This window comes from Gracilinanus agilis, chromosome 3 (genome assembly GCF_016433145.1).
Source record: "Gracilinanus agilis isolate LMUSP501 chromosome 3, AgileGrace, whole genome shotgun sequence".
Lineage (NCBI taxonomy): Eukaryota > Metazoa > Chordata > Mammalia > Didelphimorphia > Didelphidae > Gracilinanus > Gracilinanus agilis.
This window is the reverse complement of record NC_058132.1, coordinates 62,935,331-62,961,125: the sequence shown is the minus strand read 5'-3', so window position 1 is coordinate 62,961,125 and position 25,795 is coordinate 62,935,331. Positions and strand designations below refer to the sequence as shown.

General features: G+C 42.6%; 1 protein-coding gene across 1 annotated transcript in view; it reads right to left on the bottom strand.

Annotated features, from left to right (window-relative positions):
* MACO1 (macoilin 1) overlaps window positions 1-25,795 on the bottom strand; it is a 68,891-nt gene that overhangs the window by 2,237 nt on the left and 40,859 nt on the right. Inside the window, exons 7-10 of the mRNA XM_044667899.1 lie at window positions 12,517-12,675; window positions 9,623-9,805; window positions 6,547-6,667; window positions 3,775-3,949 (exon numbers count right to left, since the gene is read on the bottom strand). Of these exons, the coding sequence (XP_044523834.1) occupies window positions 3,775-3,949; window positions 6,547-6,667; window positions 9,623-9,805; window positions 12,517-12,675 (638 nt within the window). The remainder of the gene's footprint in view (window positions 1-3,774; window positions 3,950-6,546; window positions 6,668-9,622; window positions 9,806-12,516; window positions 12,676-25,795) is intronic.

Genomic DNA, 25,795 nt, shown 5'->3' with positions numbered 1-25,795 from the left:
TTTACTGATTCACGTCGGAGGCGGTGGACACCTGAATCATATACAGATAACTGCAATACAGTTCCACGGGATTTAGCTGTGACGCTGCACTATCTGTGTGCCACGTCAAGAGAGGCAGCCTGCTGCCCAGGAATGCATCCCACGGCCTGGGTTCTAGGCTCAGTTCGGGAAATTCGCTGTATGACTTCCGTTAGGTCGCTTTACTTTCTAGAGTTTCTGTTTCCTCTCTAGAAAATGATAAGGACCACCCTTGAGGATGACATTTCTATTATTCACTCAGCTACAGCATTTTAAGTCGTAAGGCCCCTTCCTGCCCAGACATTCCAGTTCTGTGTACTCTGGTCCCTTCCAGCTGGGGGCCGATGTGAGGCCCCCATCAGCCCTGACATCCCACGTGTGCCTGAGGTTTCTCCCAACCCTGAAATGCTATGAGTCACGTATGTTGACTAAGTTGAGGACTCACACTGTGCACTTGGACAGAACAGCAGGTGCAACAAAAGTGAGCAGGAATGGCCTTCCTTTGACAGTTGTCCTGTCATTAAACAGAGACAGGGGTCACCAGATGTCTGTCGCCATTACAGAAAGGGCCTTCTAGTTTTCAGGGTGGCTCCTGAGGAGGAAGGCCGAGCCCTCCTCAGTACAGGGAGGGTGCTGCCGTTCTCCCATGGCTCTGATTGGCAATCCTGACTCTTACCAGACCTTGTTGATGGACCTCCACGTTCTCTCTTGCCTTCTTCCTTCACACACACTGTTTCAGACCCTCATCCCTTCTTGTGTGGCTGCCCCTTCCACTGCCAGTCTCCTGTTTCCAATCCAAAGTGATCTTCCTAAGGCCCAGGCCTGACCATGTGCCTCCATGATGCTTCTCTGCTCGAGAAGCTCCACCAGGAAAAAGCACACATTCTACCATTTGGCCTTTCAAACGTTTGCTGTCCAGCTCTTACTCCTCCAGCCTTAATGAACCTTATTCTCCCTCAGCCAAAGTCTCCCACTTCCTGATCCCCTATGATCATGGCATCTTCACCTCTGACCAGGCTGTCCCCAGTCTGCAACACCATCCTTCTGCCTCCTGGAATCCTGGTCTTCCTCTGAGGCTCAGTTTAGATGGCACCTCCTAGTTGATGTCCAACTTGATAAGCCCAGTATCTTTCCCTCAGAAAGCCCTTAGTACCTTTTTAGTATCTAAATGCCTAAGTTGATCTGTTTTCACCCAAAAAAATAAAATCTCCTTGAGTTCTCACGCTGTTATTTTTGACTCTCTCCAGTGCCTACTGAGTGGCTGGCTCATGGAAGATCCTCAAAAAAGCCTGCACAAGGGATGCTTGCAGAGTGATATCTCTTTCCCCAAGAGTGGAGCCGCTTGAGAACCTTCCTAAGAATGTCCCTGCTTGGCCTGAAGACCAAAAGGTCTAAAGCCCAACCAATCCTTAGTGTCACGGGAGAGTTTAGAGACTTAGAGACGGGCAGAGACGAGAACACATCTCTTTCAGGGACAATAAGAAAAGGCCAATGGCATCTGCGTGTGCTGAAATCAAGTTCTGGTTGGCCCTGGGACAGACACTGAGGTTTCCAAGGGGACACACTATGAAATGCACTTGGTTTCCGTTCCTCTTCCAAGGGAGTGTGAGCCTCCAGGAAACAATGGACGAGGAAAAGCGGAGGAGCCGAGGGTCCTCCTCAGAGAGGGGCCTGCCCCTGGGATCGGACCATTGGGTAAGAGGTGGTTCTTTGCTCCCTGGCTAGCTGTGGGACTGTGGGCCCATCATGTTACGTCTCTGAACATCAACAGGGTAAGACAGAGACAAGAGCTACACACTCTCCCACAGGGCTGGGGTTACCAACAAATGTGATGAATTTTTTAGTCATAAAGTGCTAACAGACAGCACCATAGTCAATTAATCAACACACATTTATTTAGCACCTACTGTGCATGGGGATTCAAAGGCGAATTCAATAGTCCTTGCCCTTGAGGAATTCACATTTATTGGGGAGAAACAACATGCAGATAAAGATATAAAGACATATTTTATACACTCAACACACACAGCAAGTACTTGGTAATGGGTATGGCTAGCAAATGTAGGGGATCAAGAAAGGCAGCTAGGGCAGCAAAGGGGGAAGTGTGCATTTTAGACATGCCAGGGAGGCGACCAGTCTGCGCAAAAGCTCAGAAGAAGGAAATGGAATGCTCCATGGGAAAGTTTTTATCAGCTCAATGGCTTTTTGTTTTCTTTGGTTTTTAAGCCTCAAGTAATAGAGAATCACTGAAACTTCTCTAGGAGGTAAGGTGACACTGCTACAAGCACTCTGGCTGCTTTTGGGCACCATCCTGCCTCTAGGCTGTAATCTGTGGGAGACACGACAGAACCTAGGACAATCCTTTTTGGGGAGATCTGACAGAACCTTCTTTCTGCTTTGGGTCTGGTTAAGAGTCTTAAACAATTCGCTCTATACCAAGTTTTCAGGAAGAGCCCTGTGAAGGCCATTGCCTCTCACATGGAGACTTCTGAAACACGTGGCATACAATAGACATGGTAGCCAGCTTTGTTGGAGTACTTGCCCACATGTGGTCACTCCATGGGCTTCCCCTGCCCCTGCTTTAGGGAGCTAGTAGCCATAGCTGGCTTGGGGAGTCATCTAAAATAATCTTTCCCAAGTTTGACAGCTTGGCTCTGGCAGGAAGTCTGCCCCAGATAGCATGGAGACACCCTGGAGGACACAAAGTGGCCACTGTATGAGTCCTTGGATGTATACTTCATGGCACTGCCACAGTCTCTCTGATCTTCAGCGTCCTCCAGGCCTCTGGTGGTATGGGAGGGGTATGGGGGTGGGGGTGGGGGGCAGGTAGGGCAGCCCACAGACATTTAAGACTATTAAAAATAACCTGAAGGCATTAGAGTTAGGACCTAGCACCTTTCACCCTACCCTTCCTGGTAGGAGCGCGCTCTTATAGCGAGCAAGGTCCTGGAGCAGGGACCCATCTGACATAGATCTGTTGACAGTCTGCTTCATTTTCAGGGACTGGGCCTGCTCCTCAGGACTTTGGCCACTGAAATTGATGTAGTTAGAATGAAAAATCAGATAATTGAAGCCTTGAAGACCTTCAAGCCCTATGGATATTTCCAACTTTACTTTCCCTTCTAACGTGCTTCCCTGCTTAAGTCTCTCCCCAATTCAATCCCGTCCACCTCCACGCAACTGCCAAAACCTTTCTCCTCAAGTACAGGTCTGAGTGTGCCCCTTTCCCATGATTTAGCAAACTTTAGAGCTCCCAGTTATCTTGAGGATCAAACCTAAAACTATTTTAGTCCTTAAAATTCTTTGCAACCTGGATCCTTCTTACACTCTACTTCCCCCTGACCCTTCACACCCGTTAGGCTCTAGCTCCGCTGGCCCCCTTGTGATCCCCAGCCGTCTAGGTGACCTCTGTGCCTCCTCCCTCACCTCGCACATCAGCTTCCCTTTCATACTGAGCTCAAACACCAGCTGGGGCAAAAGGTTTTTCCTGGTTCTAGTCCTTCCTTCCCCAGCCCTACATTCCCTCCCTCTCCCCCCTTTCCTCAGAGATGACTTTCTATTACACTGCAGAATATATCTTCTATTACAAAGTTACTTGCATGTTGTCTTTCCCGTTAGAATGTAAACTCCCTGAGATCAGGGACCATGGATTTTTTTTTTTCTGCCATTTTTTCTCTCCTCAATTCTTCTTGGCACACAGTAAGAGCTTAATCAGTGCTTGCAGACTGACTGACCAGTGACACAACCCAGGCCTACCTTGGGCAATCTCGAGCTGCCGTTTCGCGTCTCCTAGAGCAGAGAAAAGATCCAGCTTGATTCTCGTCTCCGCACTCAGGCTGTTCTCTAAGTGCTGGGTTTTATCTTGCATGGCTGACAGTGCTGACATTAACACCTCTGTATCCTTTTCATTCTCTTTGTATTTCCGGAGCTCCTGAGAAGGGCAAGAAGACCAGTCAATTTGACAAAGACATTCACGTGCTGAATGCTAATTCTGGGGCACTTTCTGGGTGGCTCTGTGGGATGCATGAGGATGAATAACCCAGAAAACCTGGGCAGAGGAAATGTATAATTTGGAGCATTAGATATGCATTAGATAACTGTAATACAAGCTGAACCATAACAATACAAAGGAGGTAGCCATATAACATAGGGGTTAGAGATCTGCCAAAGATGAGATCAGCTTAAGGAAGGAGTCATGGAAAAGGTAAGTTTCAAAATAAGGGAAATGTTTTTACAGGCAAAAATGGAGGTGAAGGCAGAAGGAGGAAGACGAAAAGCTCCAGCCAAACCTGAGAGGGGCTCCAAGGATCATGGATTTAAGAGGCAAAAGGGTAAATTTTAGTACAGAGATGTCAGACCTCATTCTAAACCAGATTAAAATGTAAATGGGAGGGGGAAGCTACATGGTTCAGTGGACTGAGCTGGTGACAGAGGTCCTTGAGTTGAAATCTGGCCTCAGATACTTCCCAGCTGTGTGACCCTGGGCAAGTCACTTAATCCCTATTGCCTAGTTCTTACCATTCTTCTGCCTTGGAACCAATAAACAGTATTGATTCTAAGATGGAAAGGCAAGGATTTAAAAAAAATTTTTTTAAATAGACAAATAAGAAATATTTTAAAAGAAATAAAAATAAAATACAACAAAAAGAAAGGTTAATTGGCTGAGTCAATTTGCTGTGGTAGGACTCTGTTTCTGTTTTGAATGTGTGGCTAAGGAATGGAAGTTTCATTTGGGAGATCATGGAGAGATCCTGAGGAATTCTGAGGAGAGGGCTGAATTATGGGCAGGGTGAGGAGGAGGAGGAGCAGGGAAAGTCCAGGGGCAGGGAAACCAGTGCCAATTATACTATTCCAAGGGTCCAAGCAAGAGTGAGCAGAGGGCCTGTCTGCCTGCACTAGGATGGGGGCAGCAGGAGCAGAGAGGCATCTGTGAGCTATCTGAGGGGTTAAGCTGACCACAATGATATCTGGATGGGGGTAGGAGGATGAGAGATGACTGAGGTTTTCTGGCTTAGGTGACAGAGAGATGACTGGGCCCACCACAGAAAGAAGGCATTCAATCTGGCAGACACTGATTAAGTACTTGTTGTATGCAAGGTGCTAGTAGAGACCTTAGAGGGCTTTTTGGGCTGGGAAGGAGACAAGGTAAGGAATTAACAAGAATGTTAAGAAACAGTTTGAACTTAAAAGTTTCAGTTTGAACTAAATAAAGCATCTGAATTCTCAATTTAAATTCCACCCCTGTGAGTTTAGCAGATGAAATACAAGTAAGTGCCTCCGAGTTTGGGGGCTGAAGCCCTGCTGTCAGGAGTATTGTTAAATTAGGGTGCACAAAGCAGGCTCTTCATGGAAAATGATCTGAATGTGCAACGGGCCTCTGACAAGGCAACAAAGCCCTCTGCCCTTCCCCAGAGAAGGCTTTCTTGTCAGTACTGTGGGGAGCAACAAAGGCTGGATTCCTTGCCTTTTGCTATTTTGGTGAACTGTGGCTGAACTGCCGGATCCAATCTACCCAGGAAATTGCCAGGAAAGCCCTTTTCTCTCTGGACTAAGGTGTGAAACAGAGGCCCTCTGGCTGGAGTGACAGGGAGACAGACTTGGCCTCAATCTAAGAAAGAATTTCCTAACAATTCCAAAAATGGAATGCAGCACCTGATTAGGCAGGGGTTCTCCCACTAACTGTAATGTACAAGGAGGGTCATTTGTTGGAACCCTCTCAAACCCTAACCATCTAGGATTCTGATTATTTAGAGTAGGTATTTTATAGTAGTCAGCTCACTTTTAAAAACATCCACAAAAAAGTCATGAAATTGGCACTTTAAAAAGGGACAAAGAATCCCCAGGGAAGGAAGGACACCTAGCTGAGGCTGCTGTGTCAACAGGATCTCTGCAACTAAGGTTGAGGAGACCTGGCATGCCCCAAGCCAGAGCCCCCCTCCTCTCTTTTACTCAGCAGGGACCTCTGAGAAGATGCGGGGTTCAGGCACCACGAGCCACTGTGAGGGATCTCTCACACTCAGCAGTTAGGACAATGGGAAAACTAGGGGCTGAGGTCAGGCCTAATGGATCCCAACTCCCCCATAGTTACTCTCAAGGTTTGGGATCACTCACTTTGCTTTTGTGGGTCTGTTTCCTCATCTATAAAAGGGGGATATAAAGGTCTTGTTCTCCTCCAGAGTCATTGTGCAGATCCAGTGAGATGATAGATGTCAAAGGTTTTCCAAAGTGTAAACGAGCTACTTGTCTAGAGAGCCTGGAAGGCCCTTTCAGGAGCCAATATAATGGGCATAAATAGCATGGCATTAGACTCATTTTAAAGCTCCTCTTCTTTAGACACAAGTATTGCTAACATTTGCTGACTGGCTGATCACCATTTTCCTAGGAAGAGGACTAGGGAAAAATGAGATGTCACCTTCCCCCCCATAAAGTGGCCTTTCCTGAAGAATGGAAAAAGCAATGATGGTCCACCATGAGTGGAGGGCTCTGCCCACCATCAGCCACCACCAAGGAGTGAGATTTTCTCCTTACCTGAACTTTAATTTCTAATTCCCTGATCTGGTCTTCTTTCAACTTCATGTCAATTGTTAGCTTCTTGCATTCTGTCTCAAGCTCTCGGATGCGATTCCGTAAGGTTTCGGTGCACTCTCCCCTTTGGAAAAGAGGAGGAAGGAAAGGGATTCACAAAGATTCTTAGATGAGTTCCCAGCACTGGATCCCAAGCTCCCACCCACCCCAAAGCTTGGCATACTTTTTTGGCCCTGTTTACTCCTTCGAAGACCTCCATCCCCCCCCAGTCCCCAGGGCCATTATGGACCAAGAGAGCTGGGAGCTCATGTTGGATGTGCAAGATCCCAGGAATGCAAGGCCTTTCCATCAGGGGACAACCAACACAAACAGAGTCCCTTGTGGGAGGGGCTGAATTTCCAGGTCTGTTCTTCTAGGAAGGTGCTGTGTGACCTGGGCAATGATTCATCTTTTTCTGAGCCTTTGTCTCTTTCTTTAAGAAACGGGGAGGGCAGCATTCATCTATGTCATATGATGATGGGGATGGATGGCCCATCATGAGAGCAGCCCTGGAGGCAGCAGAGAGGTGTAAAAGAATGCTTAAATAACAGCTCCTGACACAGACCAGCCAGGGGATCTGGTGAAGTCTCCTCAGCTCTCTTCTCTGTAAAATAGGGGTGATATCTCTTATACCATCTTGACTTATATAGCTCTAAAGTGTTAAATGAGAGCTATTAAATTCAAGTAAGTTATTAAGATGCAGAGCAGAAATAAAATCAGCTAAGCATTCCACTCAGAAACCTCCCAAAGAGGCAAAGCCTTCGGAAGTGGTAAGACTTTTACCTACCTAGGAGGAGGCCCTGGGCATTACAAATAAGTTTCCATTGTCATGGAAGAATATTTGTGGCAGTTATCTCAAAGGATTTCCTTGCCATTCTTAGTCTAAGGGACACTAGAAAGTAATGCCAAGAGAAGCAGTAGGTTCTCCAAACTGAGTTTTAAAGAAAAGGACAGGTGGGATTTTGGGGGTGGTTTGAGTCCAGTCCTGCTGGGGACTGGCCAAAAATACTGTTAGGATTTATAATGCCATGAACATTTTCTCTAAGTGTACTTTCCCCCTCCAAATCCAAGAATTTGGAGAAGCTGTATGGATTGTTGGCACTACTGAGGCAGCCAAATGGCTCAGTGGATAGAGCATTGGACCTGGAGTCAAATCCAGCCTCAGACACTTCCCTCGCTGTGTGACCCCTGAGCAAGTCACTTAATCTCTGTTTGCCTTAATCTATTGGAGAAGACAAGGGAAATCATCATTCCAGTATCTCTGCCAAGAAGACCCCATGGACAGGATGGCCCACAGGGTCACGGAGTCAGATCTGACTGAACAACAACAAAAGATTGATGGAGTTGATAAAACAGTGAGACAGTGGGTGGCAAGGAAGGGCTGTACAAGATCAAGAGTTCTAGATTACTCATTTCCATTTGAAGGGGGAATGATTATTCACCAATTATTATTCATATGCAAAAACCTAAGGGAAGGCTATTAATATGCCAAAGGTTGACAAGTAAATTGCTTGTTTAATAAAACAAAGCAACAACTCAAAGAGAAATTACAGTAGGATTATACCACACAGATGCAAATTAGGGTGGAAATAGAAAATGGAATAAGTAATAATTTACACTCACCCTGCATCTGCAGATTTTCACGTATTTTGTCAACAAGTATAAATGGTCCCATCCTGCAGATGGGGTAACTGAGGCCCAGAAAACCCAATGACAAGTTTGTTCAGTGAGCTGGAGATGAAGAGATTTGCCTTTTAATGTTCTTACCTCCTTATTGGAGTGTAGATCTCAGTAAGACCTCAAGCACAAAGGTCAGGCTTTTGTTGCATAGACAACCCTCACTTTTTACTGCCTGGCTAATCTGACACTGTCTAATAAAGACCTGTATTCCCTTCTCTCAGCCTCTCTTCATTCATTACATAGCTTCTGGCAGTGTCCATGCAGATGAAGGGAGCAGTGTGTGAGGAGTCAGAATAGACTGTGGGGAGGGGAAGGGGGAGCATCAGGACTTCACCTAGAGGTGCTTATTTGAATATGTGGCCTCCAGGCACTTGATGGGTCAAAAAGTGCCTCCTAGTTAACATAGAGGACAGCTGGGGAAACCCCAAAATGAAATAAGCCTCTCTTCAGATCAAACACTTGGGAAATATTCCCCCCTAAAATCTCAACCCCTGCAGGACACAGGCTTAACACTTATTTGGGTAAGAATTGGAGCAAAAGGATCAGAGAACCTTTCCTAAAGGTGGTCATCCATTCTGAAGGACAGAGGTAAGAGCACACGTCTTGGATTCGAGTCTTGGCTCTAATGCTAACTACATGGGTGTCCTCAGGGGACAAATGTAGCAAACTAGCTCTAGGGGGTTCAGTTTCCTCATATGCAAAATGAAGATAATATGAAATACACCACTAACCTTACTGGAATGCTGTGAGGAAAGTACTCTGTAAACCATAAATATGCTATAGAAATGTATGGCATGGCAATGGAGAGGATACTAGATCTGAAGGCAGAGGCTCTGGGTTCAAATCCCAGCCCTCCTCCTGAGTATTCCTGGGGGAACTCTGGACAAGTAACCTGTCCCTCAGCTCTCTTTTTTGCCTCCTCTGTCAAATGAAGGGGCTGGAATGACCTCTCACTTTCAGTGCTGCATCTCTGATCCTTTGATCCAAAACTGATAGGACAGCCCAATGGGAGAGTGTTGGTGGGTTGGGTTCAAGTCCTACCTCAGTCACATTCTGGATGTGGGACCCCAAACAAGCTCTGTGACTCCTTGGAACCTCAGTGATCACATTGTCATGGAGGAGTTAGCTATTGACAGTTTTCTCTGGTGGATTATCCACACCAGGAACTTCCTATCCTGATGGAACCTCAAGTTAAAAAACCAATTCCCCATTGGGGGAAGCTAGGGAGGCACAGACTCGTGAAGGACCAATGCTATGTGACCCTCCAGGCTGGGGGGGGGGGGGGGGAGGCACACCAAGTTACAAGCCCAGCCCAACTTCCACACTGGGATCCCAAGATGGAGGAGCCAGCATGGCGTACCTGGTAGCAGCAGCAAAGGCAACAGCTCGAGCGGCGGTCGCTTCTTCTAACTTCTTCCTTTTCTTCTCCTCCATTAACTGCTTTTCTACAAAGCTTCGAGCCTCCTGCTCCGCTTTCAGCTTTTTCTCCAATTGGCTGATGGTCTGCTTATCCTTTTGTTTCATTTGGACAGCGTTATGTAATCTGTGGGGAAATTAATTTCATGGAAAGTTTAAGGATTGGAGGTGCCCACTGTAAAACCTGGAGATATATAACCTCTATCAGAAACAGATGCGGGCCAAGTCAACAGATAGCTCCCATACTCAATGCTGTAGTCTGTGTTTCCTGAACTAACATAGCCATGAAACATCTGGGGGCATGGAATATATTTCTGGAATCCCTAAATCAAACATCTCCAATCAAAGACACAATCCACTCAGGTAGAGACTGGGAGATGCACTAGTTAGGGCCAGAGTTACAATAGTAATTTTGGCAATAACCCAGTGTTTTTCATCCTCTAAGCACTTAAAAATGCTTTTTCACTCATTCATTCAATTCAGTACAAAGAAAGAACAACCGTGAGTTTGTGCATGTAAAGGCACATCACCTTTTTTTTAAATCCTCACCTTCCGTCTTGGAGTCAATACTGTGTATTGGTTCCAAGGCAGAAGAGTGGTAAGGGCTAGGCAAGGGGGAGGTCAAGTGACTTGCCCAGGGTCACACAGCTAGGAATCTGAGGCCAGATTTGACCCTAGGACCTTCCTACTCTAGGCCTGCCTCTCAATCCACTGAGCTACCCAGCTGTCCCCCACATCACTCTTATAGCCTGTAGAATGCTAGAATTCGCCATTATTTGGGAGTTATTGCCCTATGGGTCAATATTCAGCTTCCAGAGAATGTGTGTCATTGTTTAATATTCCCTAAATGAGGTAAACTAGACTAGGATAAAGAAAGAGGCACAGCCCTAACTCTGGGACTGAGAAGATAGGGGAAATCATCTAAATACTTCCATTGACTGGATAAGACACAAATCTAGGGAAAAGATGGAAAGGCGCTCAAAGGGAAGAACACTTCTGTTAGGTGCTAAGGACCATTGATGAAGAGAGACACAGCTGATCCCAGTGTTGCAGAGCATCCTCAATACTGCACTAGACAGTGTGTTAGTTAAAATCACCTGGGGTTCTATTTGGAAGGATTGAACCTCAATATAGTGTTTGACAAACTTCTGTGGACCTGTGGGGGTCCTTGGAACTACATTTCCCGTGGTCCAACGGGTTTCATGGGTTTCCTGTTTTGGATGACGCATTAAAGGTGAGGGACTGTTTTAAGTAGGGGGAAGTGACTTGGAACTTCCTCTTTAGTTACCTGAGCTCGAGGAGAGAGGAAGGGAAATGGCTGAGGTGAGGTTGGAATAGATTTTTCTTATAGGCGCGTGGTCAGTTTATCTCTATCAGCATGGCTTTTATTAAAATACTATTCTCCCTTTTGATCTCGGCCCTCATCATTTTTAATCATAACAACAGAAAACAGAACCTGGGCATTAACAACTTAATTTTTAAAAAAGGTCATGCTGAGAGATAAGCACCTTCCTCAGTGCAAATAGTCTGTCACCTACTATACAATATAGACTGTGCTCTCTCTTATGGAGCATTTTTGGTAAGGACTTCATTCAAAGAGTTAGCCTAATTCTGATGAAAAGCTCCCTCTGCTCTTATCCAGAGTTCCATTACATCTGGATCTTGGTGAGGTCAGTAGGTCTTCTCACATTATTGGTATGACAAAGGCCAACAAAAAGGCTGATATGTAGTCATACTGATGCCTCTGGCCTAACACTGTCACCTCCCAATTTTTAAAGTTCCAAATTGTGTGAGTTCCTTCTGTGGGAGATCAATCGTGGATCCTTTAAGTGTAAAAACTACCTCCAGCTACAGATTTTTAAAGACCAAATTGACCAGAATTCACAAACCATGATTACCCATTTCTGTAAGTGAAACCAATGAAAACTTTGTCATTGTTTATCAGTTCTGAAAATGTAAAGCCAGTCAAATGAGTTTCACAAAAGAGAGGTAAATGCCAACTCTATTAAAACAACAGGACTTTCCGATTGATAGGCTGATTTCTTGATAGTTTTAATTCAAAAGTTCAAAAGCCCAATTTATAGTCTTTCTTCCTTTCTAAACTAGATGACTTGAGTCTAAAAGGAAGAATGTGAAGCTGGACAATTGCTCACTGTCTTTGTGGCCCTTTTTCATTTTTTCCATCTGGGCATTTATTTATAAAGCTTTATTCTTGTTGGATAGCATCAAAGTCAGCACACTGTTTTGTTTTTGTTTTATTTTTCCTTTACTTTGAATCATTTCATATATATGTTTTAATATTTGTTTATGTGACTAGCATTTGTCATTTTTAACAGTCCCAGAACATTTCTGACATCGCTATACTATAATCTGTCTAGCCATTCTCCAGTTGTTAGACTGTTTCAAGCTTTTTGCTATTACAAATAAAGATGTTACACATATTTTTATAGAGAGAGGTTCTTTTCTCCATTTAATAACATTTTTAGTTGTCTTGGTAGGACTGGGAAGCCAAAGGATATAATCATTTTTGTAACTATTGGCTCAACTTATTTTCAACTAAGCTAAAAAAAAAACAAAACACAAAACCCCTCAAATCAAGCATAACATTGTGGATAAAATAAAGTATCTTAAGAAAGGACAGCTTTGGCGGGAAAAACTGGCAGATTCCACACATTATACATGTGACAATCTCTATCAGTATTAAAATGAAGAAAATTCAGAAAACATTTTACTAATGGATCTATGTTTTTCTCTAGCTGGCCCCTTGGAGTGTTTCCAGCCTTGAAGGTCACGTGCATTTTGCCAGGCCTGACTCTAGAGTCTGGTGGGAAAGCATACTTGTTCTGGAGCAGCTCATTCTCTTGTCGGAGCTGGCCGATCTCGGAGCGAATCCCTCGCTCTGTGCTCGTCAGGGAGCTGATCTGACTGCGGAGCTCTTGTTCCACCTGCCTGCTGGCCTGCAGGTCAGCCTTTAACTTTTTAATGTCTTGTTCCAACCTAAGAAAAGAAAAAACAGATGAGAAGAGAGGGGGCTTTTGCTGTAGTCAATACACTGGGCTCTTGGGAAACTACTGGCTCCTTCTGGAGTGAGTCAGACATTCAATTTGGGCAGTGGTTAGGACCTCAGTCCACAATCACATCTTTAAAAGATGGGTTTCAGCCATTTTCTGTGGAAAGATTATAATCTTTGGAACTGGGAAACAGCTTAAAGCTCACTTAATCTTACAGTTCACTTTAGGGATAAGTAAACTAAGGTCTAGTGGTATATATTGGGTTTATAAAAAGAATTGCTGGGTTCAGATCCTAGCTCATTTAAGAACTTCCTTTGTGGCCTTAGACAAGTCCCTTAATTAATTTTGCTGGGCCTTTCCAAGATCTCTTCTGAGCTCTAAATCCTATGATCCTGAGAAAGATTTAGCATTTGGTTCAGGACATGTAGATTATAAAGTGCAGTGCCAGGATTCAAACCCAGGTCCCCAGACTCCAAATCCAGGCCTCTTTTCACTATATCACAAGGGCTGCTTCTGATTTCCCTCCAAGTCTTCTGATTATAGAAGGGGGGTGGGTTGTGGGACAAGACAGGAGTTGCTGTGAGAGTAGAAGGTGGGAAGGTACCTCTATAGTAGGACTCCCCATGGACCTTGAGGAGGGGGTTGTAGAAATGTCAACACTTTGTAGAACTACCAGGTAAGGCTTTGAGATCCACCAATATGTCATGACCTACTGGTTCATGTCAATAAAGAAAGCCACCTAAAAGATTATAAAAATTCCTTGAGACAATTTCCTAAAGTTGATAGAACCATGGGTAAATAATGTTTATGCTGGTATTAAGGATTGTAGCAGAAAACCTCATTATGCTCAGTTTAAAAAATAAGTAACAAAAAAACCAGATACAAAAAAGATACTGCCTATACTTCACAGGCAAGTTCTGCTGCCCATCTTTTTACTTCCTTGCCACCATTCCAGTTCTTTTGTATGACAACAGATTTCAATTCAACAAATGTTTACCCTCAAGGGGTTTACAAATTTGCCAGAATCTGATACGGACATGAATAAAATACTTAAATAAGCATTCAAAGAAGTGAATGATTTTATAATTGTAAGGGTAAAGACAGAAAATGCTAGAGAAATGAGTTTAGAAGAACACAATATGAAATGAGGTCAGTAGTCTCAAGGAGAAGGTATCCCTGAGAGGGTAGGATTTAGGAAGGGTGGGAAGGAAAAGGAGAAGGGCAAGCTAGGAAAAAGGAAAAGCACTATCAAAGGATAAGGTAAGACTACTCACAGGCCTGTGGGGAACAGAATGGAGAAATGTGTACAGAAAAGAAGAGGGACCAGGGCTGAACAACATAAAGGATGCTCTTCAGAGCAGAACATGTATTCATTTATTTGTGGAAGGAGGGAGGGAGGAAGGAAGGAATGAAGGAAGGAAGGGAGGAAGGAAAGAAAAAAGGGAGGGAGGAGGGAGGGAAGGAAGGAAGGAAGGGAAGATGAAGAGGAAAGAAAGAGGATAGAAGAAAGAAAAGAAGGAAAGAAAGAAATTTAGTTACAAAATGTATTCATTTAGTTCAACAAACATTTATTAAATAAATGTCTACTATAAGCAGAGCCCTGTGTTAAATACTGGATATTATATGCTCTATTTATCTACCTATCTACCACTGGCAGAATTTAGGACTAATTTCAGCTCTAAATCAACAATCCTCTAACATTCTAGGACAGTGTTGTCAAAATTCGCCAAAAAACTGAGCATAACTTGAGTGGTATGTCATTTCGAGAAAAAAACAACATAATTTTGTGATATTTATAGTTTAAATAACAAAAATGTATAATAATTGTAATATATAACTGTGTTTGATAAACCAAAATAGGTAAATTAATATAGGTAGAATTGTCATCTATAGTGCATAGAGCAGTCTACACTACACTACAGCAAATGTTTCATCCCCGGCATGTGGCCCCAGTCTTCTCTGTATGCAGCCATATGCAACCAGGTGCCATCAAAAAAGACTACATGTGTCAGTGCTGACATGTATGTCATAGGTTTGCCATCACTGTTCTAGGACCTAAATAATCTGACTCAGGATACTACACACAGACACAGTTATGGGTCTAGAACAGCATGTACGTGTCCTACATATGCCATGTTGTTGAAGGCAATATTTACATAGCCACTAAGAATATGAAATCTGCAGACATTTGCTATTATAAGCATATCTAAATAACTTTTTCATAAATTACATTTAAGCCCAATTTTTATTTCCTGTGAGAAGATAGAATATCAAGTCATTGATTTCAAATAAAACAATTGACCTTTAAAAAAAACAACAACTGAGACTAATAAACTTCCAACAATAGCAGCAAAAAGTGTAAATAGTAAATCACTGCCCCCTAGAGGGCAGGGCAGAATCCCTAGTAATCTCACTTACTTTTTAAAGCTTTATATGGGAGATTCTTAGGTTGGACTTTTATCACTTTTATAGCTGCTATTTTATTATGCCATTGCTACACAGCTTTCATTTAAGCTTTAACTGATTTTTTTAAAGGTGCACTTCATAAATTTTGTGCTAGTTAGGTGGAAAAATTTACACATGGAGTTTTGGATGAATTATTTTCATTAGAAAAGGGCACTGAATTACACTCAGGCACATTATGGCCATTTTTACATAGGTAACAGCCACTTGTCTTCCAGAGGTTGTGCTTAACCCTCTGGTGAAGAAGGGTCAGGGTTTTCTAAGTCAAACGCTTACAGCTAATTTATAGGGATAGAATGACAGACCCATTCTGATTAAGAATATCACAGAGGTTAATGAGAATATTATTGGAATTTCATAAAAAATGTCTATAGTTGCAGTCCTAATTGGATGCAAGTGGTAGGGGAGGAAATGAATCAAACAGAGACATCTGAAGACTCAAACTAATTTCAAGGCACTTGGGCTTGAAGAGAAAAAATAACCAAGCAAAGGCTCCATTGCCCATTCCCCTGGGCTGGCAGTTGGCAATCTTAAGTTTTTCTAGAGCTCCTAGACACCTGGATTGAGACACAAAGGTTATCTGAAAAAGCTATAATTCTTCCAGGGGTATAGCCTCTCTATTCCCAGAAACTCTGAAAAGGCTTAGTTAGTCTTAGAATCAAATGAATTTCCTGCTTGCCCTGGTTCTTGTGGAACCAGTTTTCCTCACAAATGGCTGTAGGATGTCATCTTTATTTTAGACTTGGGTGGCGTCCATCCTAAAACCAATAACTATAAGTCACAGGTCTCTCTTCATTTAGTAAATCAGAAAGACAGTCAATGATTTGCCGAGGTAACTTTTCTTGATCTCTTTGCTAGGAAATATTTAAAAGACAATCTTTTCTCTAAACAAGTGTTGTGAAGCCACCTCTAAATTCCAGAAAATTAGTCAACCAACATAGAGATAACTTCTGGGTGGGCCATTTACAGAAAGGCTTCTGGGCAATGTACCTTCACAACTCTCCTCCTTTCAGATCCTTTCTTTCCTCAGCTACCCACTCATCATTTCTCTGTCCCACACTTTTCTGAAGCCACATGATGAAAACTTGCTCTAACCTGTTATAAATTCAAAAGACTACGATAAAAAAGTTCACACAAAGGTATATACAGTTCATAATTATTTGAGTTTTCATTCCCTAATTTAAAGATATGAAGCTCTAATGGGGGAATTTTGTTCACTGATAAGAATATGAGTGGGAGGTGGAAACATGTCATTATATTGCCCTGCCCAAAAAGTGCTGTGGCCTGGCATCATGTGGGTATAAAAATCTGAATTGGGCACTTCCCTGACTGACTTAGGCAAGTTAAAATATTCTAGTGGATATGGACAATGTTTTTTGTAGAAGTTTCTCAAAATATGTTAGAGCTGGAAGAGGCCTTTGAGCTGCTTACAGCCTATCTTAACAAGGAGCAAAGTGAAGATAAGAGAAAGGAAGGGTCTTGCCTAGGGCCTCCCTGCAAGTCAGTGAGGCCAGAGCTCTCTCCGCTGTATGCTCTGCATGCCGTGCGTATGCACTGGGTATAGAGAGGCCCGAGAATTTTCACACAGCAATGTGTGGCACTGGAAAGAGCACAAGGCTTGGAACCAAAGGAGAGTGGCCGGAACCCCAGCTTTGCTGCCTTAAGCAAATTGCTTCTCTGTAGACCTCAGTTTCTTCTGCTATAAAGTGAAGGGGTAGGATTAGATTGTCTTGAAGGTTCTTTCCATGTCTACACCGTATGCCTGTGCATTTGGGTTTTCATTGGAAGAAGGAAGTCTCAAGTTAGAAAACTCCCCCTATTAATGCAGGTTGGATCTACAGTCTTAGTGCATGGAATAATGAGAGATTAAATGAGTTGCTAATAGTCACACAGCCAGTATGTATTAGAGAGGCTTCAAAGTGCACCAGTTATCTATCCACTATACCATGTATGTATGTGTGTAATGTAAGGATATATACCTATGTGTATATACACACACACATCTATAAATGCTTTAAAGTTTAAGGAGCTTCTTTACAACAGTGCAAGTATTATTTTCTCCATTTTACAGATGAGGAAACAGAGCCAGAGAGTTTAAATGAGTTTTACACGGTGATGTAACTAGAAACCAGGCTCTAAGTCTGCAATCCCTCCCCACACTGCACTGACTCTGTACGACAGACATCGAGGCCCCATCTCTTCAGCTCAATATCAGAGAGGAAGACTCACCCACACTAAGACTCAAGAAAACTTCTGGAAAGTGTAATTCTACACCTGTAGGTCTGCCTCTGCACAGAGTGTGTCTTGGGCATAGCAAGCCCCCCAAGGAAGCAGAGGCATTGGGAAGCTATATGGAAAACTCTAAGTAAAATCAATGGTACTTTTTTTTTTTAAATTCTCACCTTCCATCTTGGAGTCAATACTGTGTATTGGTTCCAAGGCAGAAGAGCAATAAGGGCTAAGCAATGGGGGTCAAGTGACTTGCCCAGGGTCACACAGCTAAGAAGTGTCTGAGGCCATATTCGAACCCAGGACCTCCTGCCTCTAGGTCTGGCTTTCCATTTACTGAGCCACCTCAAGTTAGTGGTGCTTTTAAGGTTCCGACACAAAATAAATAACAAAACCCTACTGTATTTCTATCTTTCTAGCTGATATCCACCCCCTTTTTTAGACATTTTTTTAAACATGGCAAAATGACCCATTTTACACTGTGGGAATCTTATGGAGGCTCAAGTGAATGGCCTGGAAGTTAGAGAAACTTTTGCCTTTTGGTTCTACTAGTTAAATAAGCCATATCAGCAAAGATACCCAGAGATGTCTTGGGCTCTAGAGACAGTATTTACCAAAAAAAAAAAAAAAAAGCACCCCATCCTCTTATAGGGAAAGAGTCTAGACCAGTTGATGGGCAAACTACAGCCCGAGGGCCAGATGTGGCCCCCTGAAATGTTCTTATCCAACTGCCCAACATTATTCCTAATCTGACGAATACAATAAGGAGGATACAATACAATGAAACTTGGAAAGAGTTGCCTTAGAAACAGACTGACAGATGAGCATTTCCTTTCCTTTGGCCCCCTCTTTTAAAAAGTTTGCCCATCACTGCCCTAGACAGCACCAGCAATAAAGTTTGCATTACAAAACAGTTTGGTTCCTAACTAGGGTAATGAGATGGATGCAGATATAAGCCTGAGCAATAATTGTGAAAAGGCTATGACCTAATACTTTAAGCCTGACATTGACATATATTCCCAACCAAACTTCTCAGATTTTTCTCACTATTGCCCCTAAGTAATTTACTTGATTTGCTTACAAGGCACAAGTATCTAAAAATAAACATCCTACTGGCCTGATTATAAAATAAAGCTGTATTACAAAGGGACTCAGGTCTCTGCTTTATGATCTGCTAAACGCAAAAGCCAACAAAAATTCAGTTTTAATCACGAAGTAGAGGAAAAGGAAAAAGGTGTGTATCCTGGGGCCTTCAGGTCTGTTCTCCTGACCCTGATCTTCTGTTGTGAAAACGAAATCTACATTCTAGCCCTTCAAAGTAACATGGGCAGCCAAGTTAAAACAACTTACAAGAGCTGCCAACAAGGCTGACAGGCGGTGTAACAAGTAGTACTTGTGTGGGTGCTGGAAGTAATGCCTCGAAGCAAAGGATCTTCAGTCTGACCTGACTTCCTTTCTGTACTAATGGGTCCATATGCTACATTAATAGTAGTCTAGTGATCAAACAAGGGAGGAGGACAGTCTCATGGACTCAGCAATGGTTGGACACATTGGAAGGCTTGGGTTCAGTTCTGGGCACCACAATGGAGGAGGGACACAGATAAACTGGAGAGTGAGGACCACAGTGATGAGGGAACCTGAAACCATTCCCTACAAGGAAGCAGGTGAGGAGGTAAGGTGTTTATGTTAGAGAAGAAAAGGCCTTTTTTGGGGGTGGGATAGTGAGAGAAGATGTAATAGCTCTCAGAAGATATTTAAAGGATTATCGTGTGGAAGAGGAAGCAGACTTTTTGATCCTGGTGGGGTGAGAGTTTTCAGCTCAGTGGAATCTCTCCTCCCTTTTGCAGCTAACTCCTTTGAGAAGGCTTTCTACAACAATAGGTGCCTCCACTTACTTTCCTCTCTCTTTCCACTTTCTACTTAACTTACAATCCAGCTTCCAACTTCACCATTCCTTTGAACCTACTCTCTCCAAAGTGATCAATGAACTCTTAATACCAAATCTAATGCCTCTTTCTGACCTCTCTGCAGCTCTGACAATGTCAATCACCCCTTCCTGACACTCCTCTCTCTAGGTTTTTCTGACATTACTCTCTTCTGGTTCTCCTCCTGCCTATGTGACCATACCTCTGTCTCCTTTGCTGGATCTCCATCCACATCATACCTAACTGGAAGAGTCCCCCAAGACTGTCCTGAATATTTCATTTGGTCTCATCAGTTCCCATGGCTTCAATGACCATCTCTTTGTAAGTGATGCTCAGATCTATTGGTCTAACCCTAACCTCCAGTTTTGCATCTCCAACTGTCTATTAGGCATCTTGAACTGGAAATTTCTCAGAAGACTTAAGTTGAGCATGTCCCTAACAGAACTTATCTTTTTCTTCTTCTCCTCTTCCCAAATTCCCTGTTATTACATTACCAAAGGCTTCACACCATCCTTTCAAGGATCAAAATCAAGGTGCCATTCTCAGCCCCTAGGCCACCCTTCCACCCCCATCAAATCTTACTGATTCTACCTTTGTAACATTCGCTGAGATGACCCCTTATCTCCTCTGACACTGCCACCACCCAGGTGCAGGCTTTCCTTTCTTCAAACCTGGACTGTTTGAAGACTGCTGGTGGGTCTACACCTCTAATCCACCCTTCACTGAGCTGCCATATCAATCTTCCTGAAGTCTAGGTCTGCCCCCAATTGCTTCCAGGATCAAACACAGAGCCCTCTTTTATTTAGAGAGCTTTTATATAGAGAAGTCTTGTAAAGTCCTTTCTCACCTGGTCTCTCCTTCCTATCTAGTCTTCTTACATTTGACTCAATCCAGTGACAATGGCTTTCATCTCCTCACAGAGCATTTCTGCTGGCTGTCCCCCATGCCTGGAACAGAATTCTCCCTCCTCATCTCTACCTCCTAGCTTTATGGTATCCTTTGAGTCTCAGCTAGAAGACTACCTTCTGCAGAAAGCCTCTGCCAGTCTCTGCAATCATCTTCCCTTTTCTGTGATTGTCTTGCCTTGCCTCTAAGATCACTCCCATTGTATCCTGTATGTATTTTGTTTGCCTATAGTTGTTGGCATGTTGTTTCTCCTTTTAGATTATGATGTCCTTGAAGGTAGAGACTGTCTACCTTACATTGTGTATTCCCCAGACCTTAGTACAGGTTCTGACACAAAGTAGGTGCTCAATAAATGCTAGTTGACTGATTAGAAAAGAACAAATTGACAATTAGAACTGTCTGATAATGGAGTAAGCTCCTCATCATAGGAATCCTTTGGAATGCCATAGAGAAGATCCAAGCTTCAGGTAAATGTTGAACTAGTGACCTGTAAAGTCCTTTCCAACTCTTGAGAATTTGTAATTCTTTGAAATGAGTACCAAGAATCCTGGGGTTTCAGAAAAAGGCACTTTGTGGCCACTTCACTAGTTGGATTTTCAACTTGTATCTGGTAGTACAATTAGTTGTGGGTATGCCTCATTTCCCTTACTTAACTGACAGTAAGCTTTGTGACGACAGGGATTGGGTGATATTTTGGGCTGGAACCAGAAAGGCTGAATGGCATAGTGGAAAGGACACTGGACCCAAAGACAGAAGATCTGATTTCTTGACCCAGCTGGGAAAATGTTCTAGTTGGCTATGTAACTATGTCCCTGAGCCTGAATCTTCATCTGTAAACTGGGAATAAAACTTCTGCAGACTGTTCAAGGTGCTATAGGGAAAGTGCAATATTACCTGTCAAAGGGCCGCAGAAACAGAAGCTCTTCCTTCCTATTGCTACTTCATTACAAGGCAATCTGCACTCCATAACTACCCTAAAGAAATCCATTTGTCTGCTTCCTTGGTACTTTAATCAACCTCTGAGTTTGCTCTTTGTTTTTGGTGGAAATTTCAGACAATATCTAAAAACCTCTGGGAAAATCCAACTTTTCAGCTAAACTCTCTGAGGCATCAGTCACTCTAGGAAAGAGAAGTTGAGCTTTTAAAGTGACTGTGGAAAACATCAGGTACTTAACCTTCACTAGTGAAGTAGGTACTATTCATCAGTTTCTTGAGATCCAAGTGTATAACTTATGTTGCTGTCTCCCTTTGGAAACAATCATTTGGTTATCTGCCTCACCCTAGGGATGCTGACTAGCTTAGCAATAAACCTATGGAGGGGACACCCCAGAGAAGTTGGAAAGAAATGCTGGAACTCTAATCTTCTTTCTCCCAAACAAGAAAGTCTTAGTGGTTTTGTCCAAGATTATGAGTGCCAGAAACCCAATAGGAAAAGGACTTTGGGTGGCAAGCCCAGTTCAAAAGAAGGATCCCACATGACCTGACCTATCCCCAAGTAGTGTTTCCATCCACCTGCCATAGTTCTGATCTTGTCTCTCCAGTGGTTTGAAATTCTCACCATTAATGACTTCTTTGTATAGACAAAGGCAGAAAACCACTTTTAAAATGATAAAAATAGTAGCTTATATTTCTTCACCACTTACATTTTTACACTATTTACATATGAAGACATAACAACCTTAGGAGATAGATAAGTGAGATTAAGAAATGGAAATTCAGAAACAAAGCTAGCTGGTTTACTGGTTTTCATTCCCTCCACTCTCCAATCCATCTTTTATATCATTGGCAAACTGACATTTCTGATACAGATCATGCTACTGCCTTAATCAAAACATTTCAGAGGTTCCCTATTACCTCTAGGATAAAATGCATTATCCTTTCCCTGGCACTTAAGTTGTCAATAGCATAGTTCCCTACCTACAATCTTATTTCCTATTACTTCCTTCCTTTATGCAGTCTAGATCATAGTCAGATGGTTTGCTGGTTTTCCCTATTCATTCCACCTCTAATCTCCTGTCTCTTTGTACAGGCTATCTAGCTCATTCCTCATCCTCACTTCACCAAATCTCCAGCTTCTGTCACAGCAAAACCGAAGGCCACATGTGCTTCATGTGAGGCCCCCCTTCCTGATGTTCCTAATTGTTACAGCATCTTACTTCTTAAGATGACACCACTTTTTTGAGCCAAAACTTTTTATGCTTATCTTTGTATCCTTAGCACTTTGCAGAGAGCTGGCATTTAATATTGAGTCCACAAATATTTATTAAGTGAGGTTTTATCATGTACTATATAGCAGTGATGGCAAACCTTCCAGAGACCAAGTGCCCAAACTGTACCTTCATGCCCCATGTGAGCTCCCTCCCCCTTATCTCAGACAGGGGCAGGAGGAAGCACTCCCATTAGGCTGCTAGGCAGATGGGCAGGGCATGTGAGAAATGTCCTCAGGCACAGGATGAGAGGGGGAGGGAAGCAGCCCCTTTTGGCACACTCCGGCATGTGTGCCATAAGTTCACCAACATGGTACTAGAGGGAAAAGAGCACTGGATTTTAATTCACAAGACCTACATTTGTATCCCAGACCAGTCCCTTTCTATCCATGTGACTCAAGGCAAGTCACTAGGGCTTAATGACTTAGGCTCCAGGCTCCTCATCTTTAAAATGAGGCCACTGCATTAGGAAACTTCTAAGCCCCCCCCCCCCTCCCTTCAGTGCTAAACCTATGATCTATGCTGGAAAAGAGTTTCAGGCTTTAGATCAAAGACTGAACTAAATGGCCTTCAAGGCCATATCATAATTCTCTAATTCTGTGACACTATGAAATGCATAAGCAGAGAGTCCCAAAGATGATGGCAGAATCAGGTCTCAGATTCTAAATCAAAATGGTCTTTCCACTATACAAAGCTACCCTTCAAAACAAAAAAAACCCCCACAAAAAAAATCCACACACATTTCCCTAGAGAGTAAGAAAAAAGAAGAGAGCAATGCCACGTCTAGGTCTAGTCCTTCCCAATCAACACAGTACAGTTTGTTAGATGGTTATAGCTATCACATAATGGATACAGTCCTGGATCAGATGGGATAGAGAATGGGTAAATTTAAATCAAGTGGAAAGGAAAGGAATGTGGAAAGTTACAGAAACAGAAGATTAGGTCAGAGTTCTCAATTCTTAGAGGATGTTCTAAGAGACAGATTAGAAGTTATAGATAAATTATATGTATTTCCCAATTTTTCCTACTGGATAATCATTTGGTCTGACAGATAACAAGCTTTCTACGAGGCCTCCAAAACTGTAAATAAGAGTCAAATTGTTAGAGCAAGAAGGAACTTGAGAACACAATATGTCAGAACTGGGAGGGCCCTATGTACATGAAAATCACTTCCCCTAACAGTTGCAAAAAAAAAAAAAGTTAGGTGACCAATTCTTATTTAGGCAGAGCTGGACCTAAAATCCAGCTTTCTACACTGTTACCAACACTTTTAGGGTAAATCAAACATCTGGTTTTAGAAAGAGGTGTTAATCCAGGGAAGGCAGTGTAGGGTATATAGTGTGCTGGACCCAGAGTCAGTGAGAACTGAGTTAAAATCCAGCCCCAGACATTTACTAGCTTGTGACCCTGGGCAAATCCCTTAACCCCTGTTGGGCTCAGTTTTCTCATCTGTAAAATGAATTGAAAAAGGAAATAGCAAACCACTCTAAGCCTGCCAAGAAAACCCCAAATGGGGTCATGAAGAGTTGGACACTCCTGAACAACATTAATCTAGGCAACTTCACTTAAAAGATGGCCAAAACTTATGCTATACATCTCCAGAGAAAGAACTGTTTGAGTCAGATAGATTCAGATCAAATAATACTACCTTTCACATCAGTATATTTAGAGTTTTATTTGGAGGTTTTATTTTTGTATGAGTGTGCTTTTACAACAATGACCAATATTAGAAGTGTATTTTGGATGATAATAGATGTATGGCCCAGATCAAATTGTTTACCATCTCCAAGGAGGGAGAGGGAAGGCAGGGAGGAAAATAGTTTAAAATAGTTTATTACTGAAAATTATTATTACATGTAATTGGGAAAATAAAATATCTTTGAATTTAAATAGATAAATAAATAAAAAAAAGATGAACCAAAACTTGCTCCAAGCTTGAACTGGTGGGAAGAATAGCCTGCAAGGCCTTGAGTAATATTCAAAAGCAGAAACATGCTTGTGCTGCTGGGCAGAGTTTTTTGCCTGCCTTGAAATGTTTGCATCAGGAACAACAAAAGAATCGGAACCTTCTTCCTCAGGTGCTCCCCTCATGGATGCTCTCCCACATTCATTTAGTCATAACTTTCTATCAATTTCCATCAGAAGCTGAGCTGACTCACGGTACCACACCAAGCTTCATACTTGGAACATTCAAGTTTCACTACAATTTCCTTCTCAAGACAACTTCTTACTACTACAAAAGCTTGATTCTGTATGGGTGAGTCATTACCTACTCAGGACAGAGTTACTCTTGTCCAAATACCATTTGATGAATATGAAAACAGAGGCCTCTCTAAAAAGGGAAAGGACTAGCCCCTGGTCAAAAAGTTGTCAGGGGTAAGGTCAGGAGAAGCACTCATGCCTCCTTACTATAAGTCTAGTGATCTTTCTGTCTACATTGAATTTTAGCATTACTATTACTATTAATTACTATTACAGGGGTTCAAGGGATTTAGTGAAAGCCCTTTACAACAAGAGCTTCAAAGTGGCAACCTATTTAAGGTTACAGAACAAAATAGCCATGCTAATTATTAAAATGTTGTACTTTTATTTAATACCTCATTTGGCAGGATGTTGTATTGTAAACCAAAATTTTATCACTACAAATTAGAAGTGAATGCATATCGATATATCTTAAAACAAGTGAAACTCGTAGGTAACTAGGATATTAAGGACTTAGAAGAAAAAGAATGGGTACTACAGTAATATGTATATATAAGCATATACACTCACATACATGCTTTTATACGAATATATTACATACCAATTATATACAGGATTATATAGTACTAGATGGAGACTTGAAAATCATCTAGTCCTATACCTCTTTATTTTACAGATGAGAAGCCTGAGGCCCTGAGAGGCTGAAGGACTTATTCAAGACCACAAAGATAAAAAGAACAGTCAGAACTGAAACCCAGGCTTTTTGTCTCCATACAGCAGTATTCTTTTCCCAGTGCACCTTATAAAGTCTTATTCTTGTGACTTCTTATGACCTGAATGTGGCAAGGAGCTCCCAAAGCCTATGCCAATAGAGCACAAGCTTGGGTACAAGGTTTCAAGTACTGGCCTAATTTGTTGGCCTTCTGAAAATCAGTCTAATTTTTTTTTTTTTTTGAAAATACTGTGTATTGGCTCCAAGGCAGAAGAGTGGTAAGGGTAGGCAATGGGGGTCAAGTGACTTGCCCAGGGTCACACGGCTGGGAAGTGTCTGAGGCCAGATTTGAACCTGGGACCTTCCGTCTCTAGGCCTGGCTCTCAATCCACTGAGCTACCCAGCTGCCCCTCAAATCAGTCTAATTTTACAGAGGTTACACTAACAGATTGGCAGTGAAGC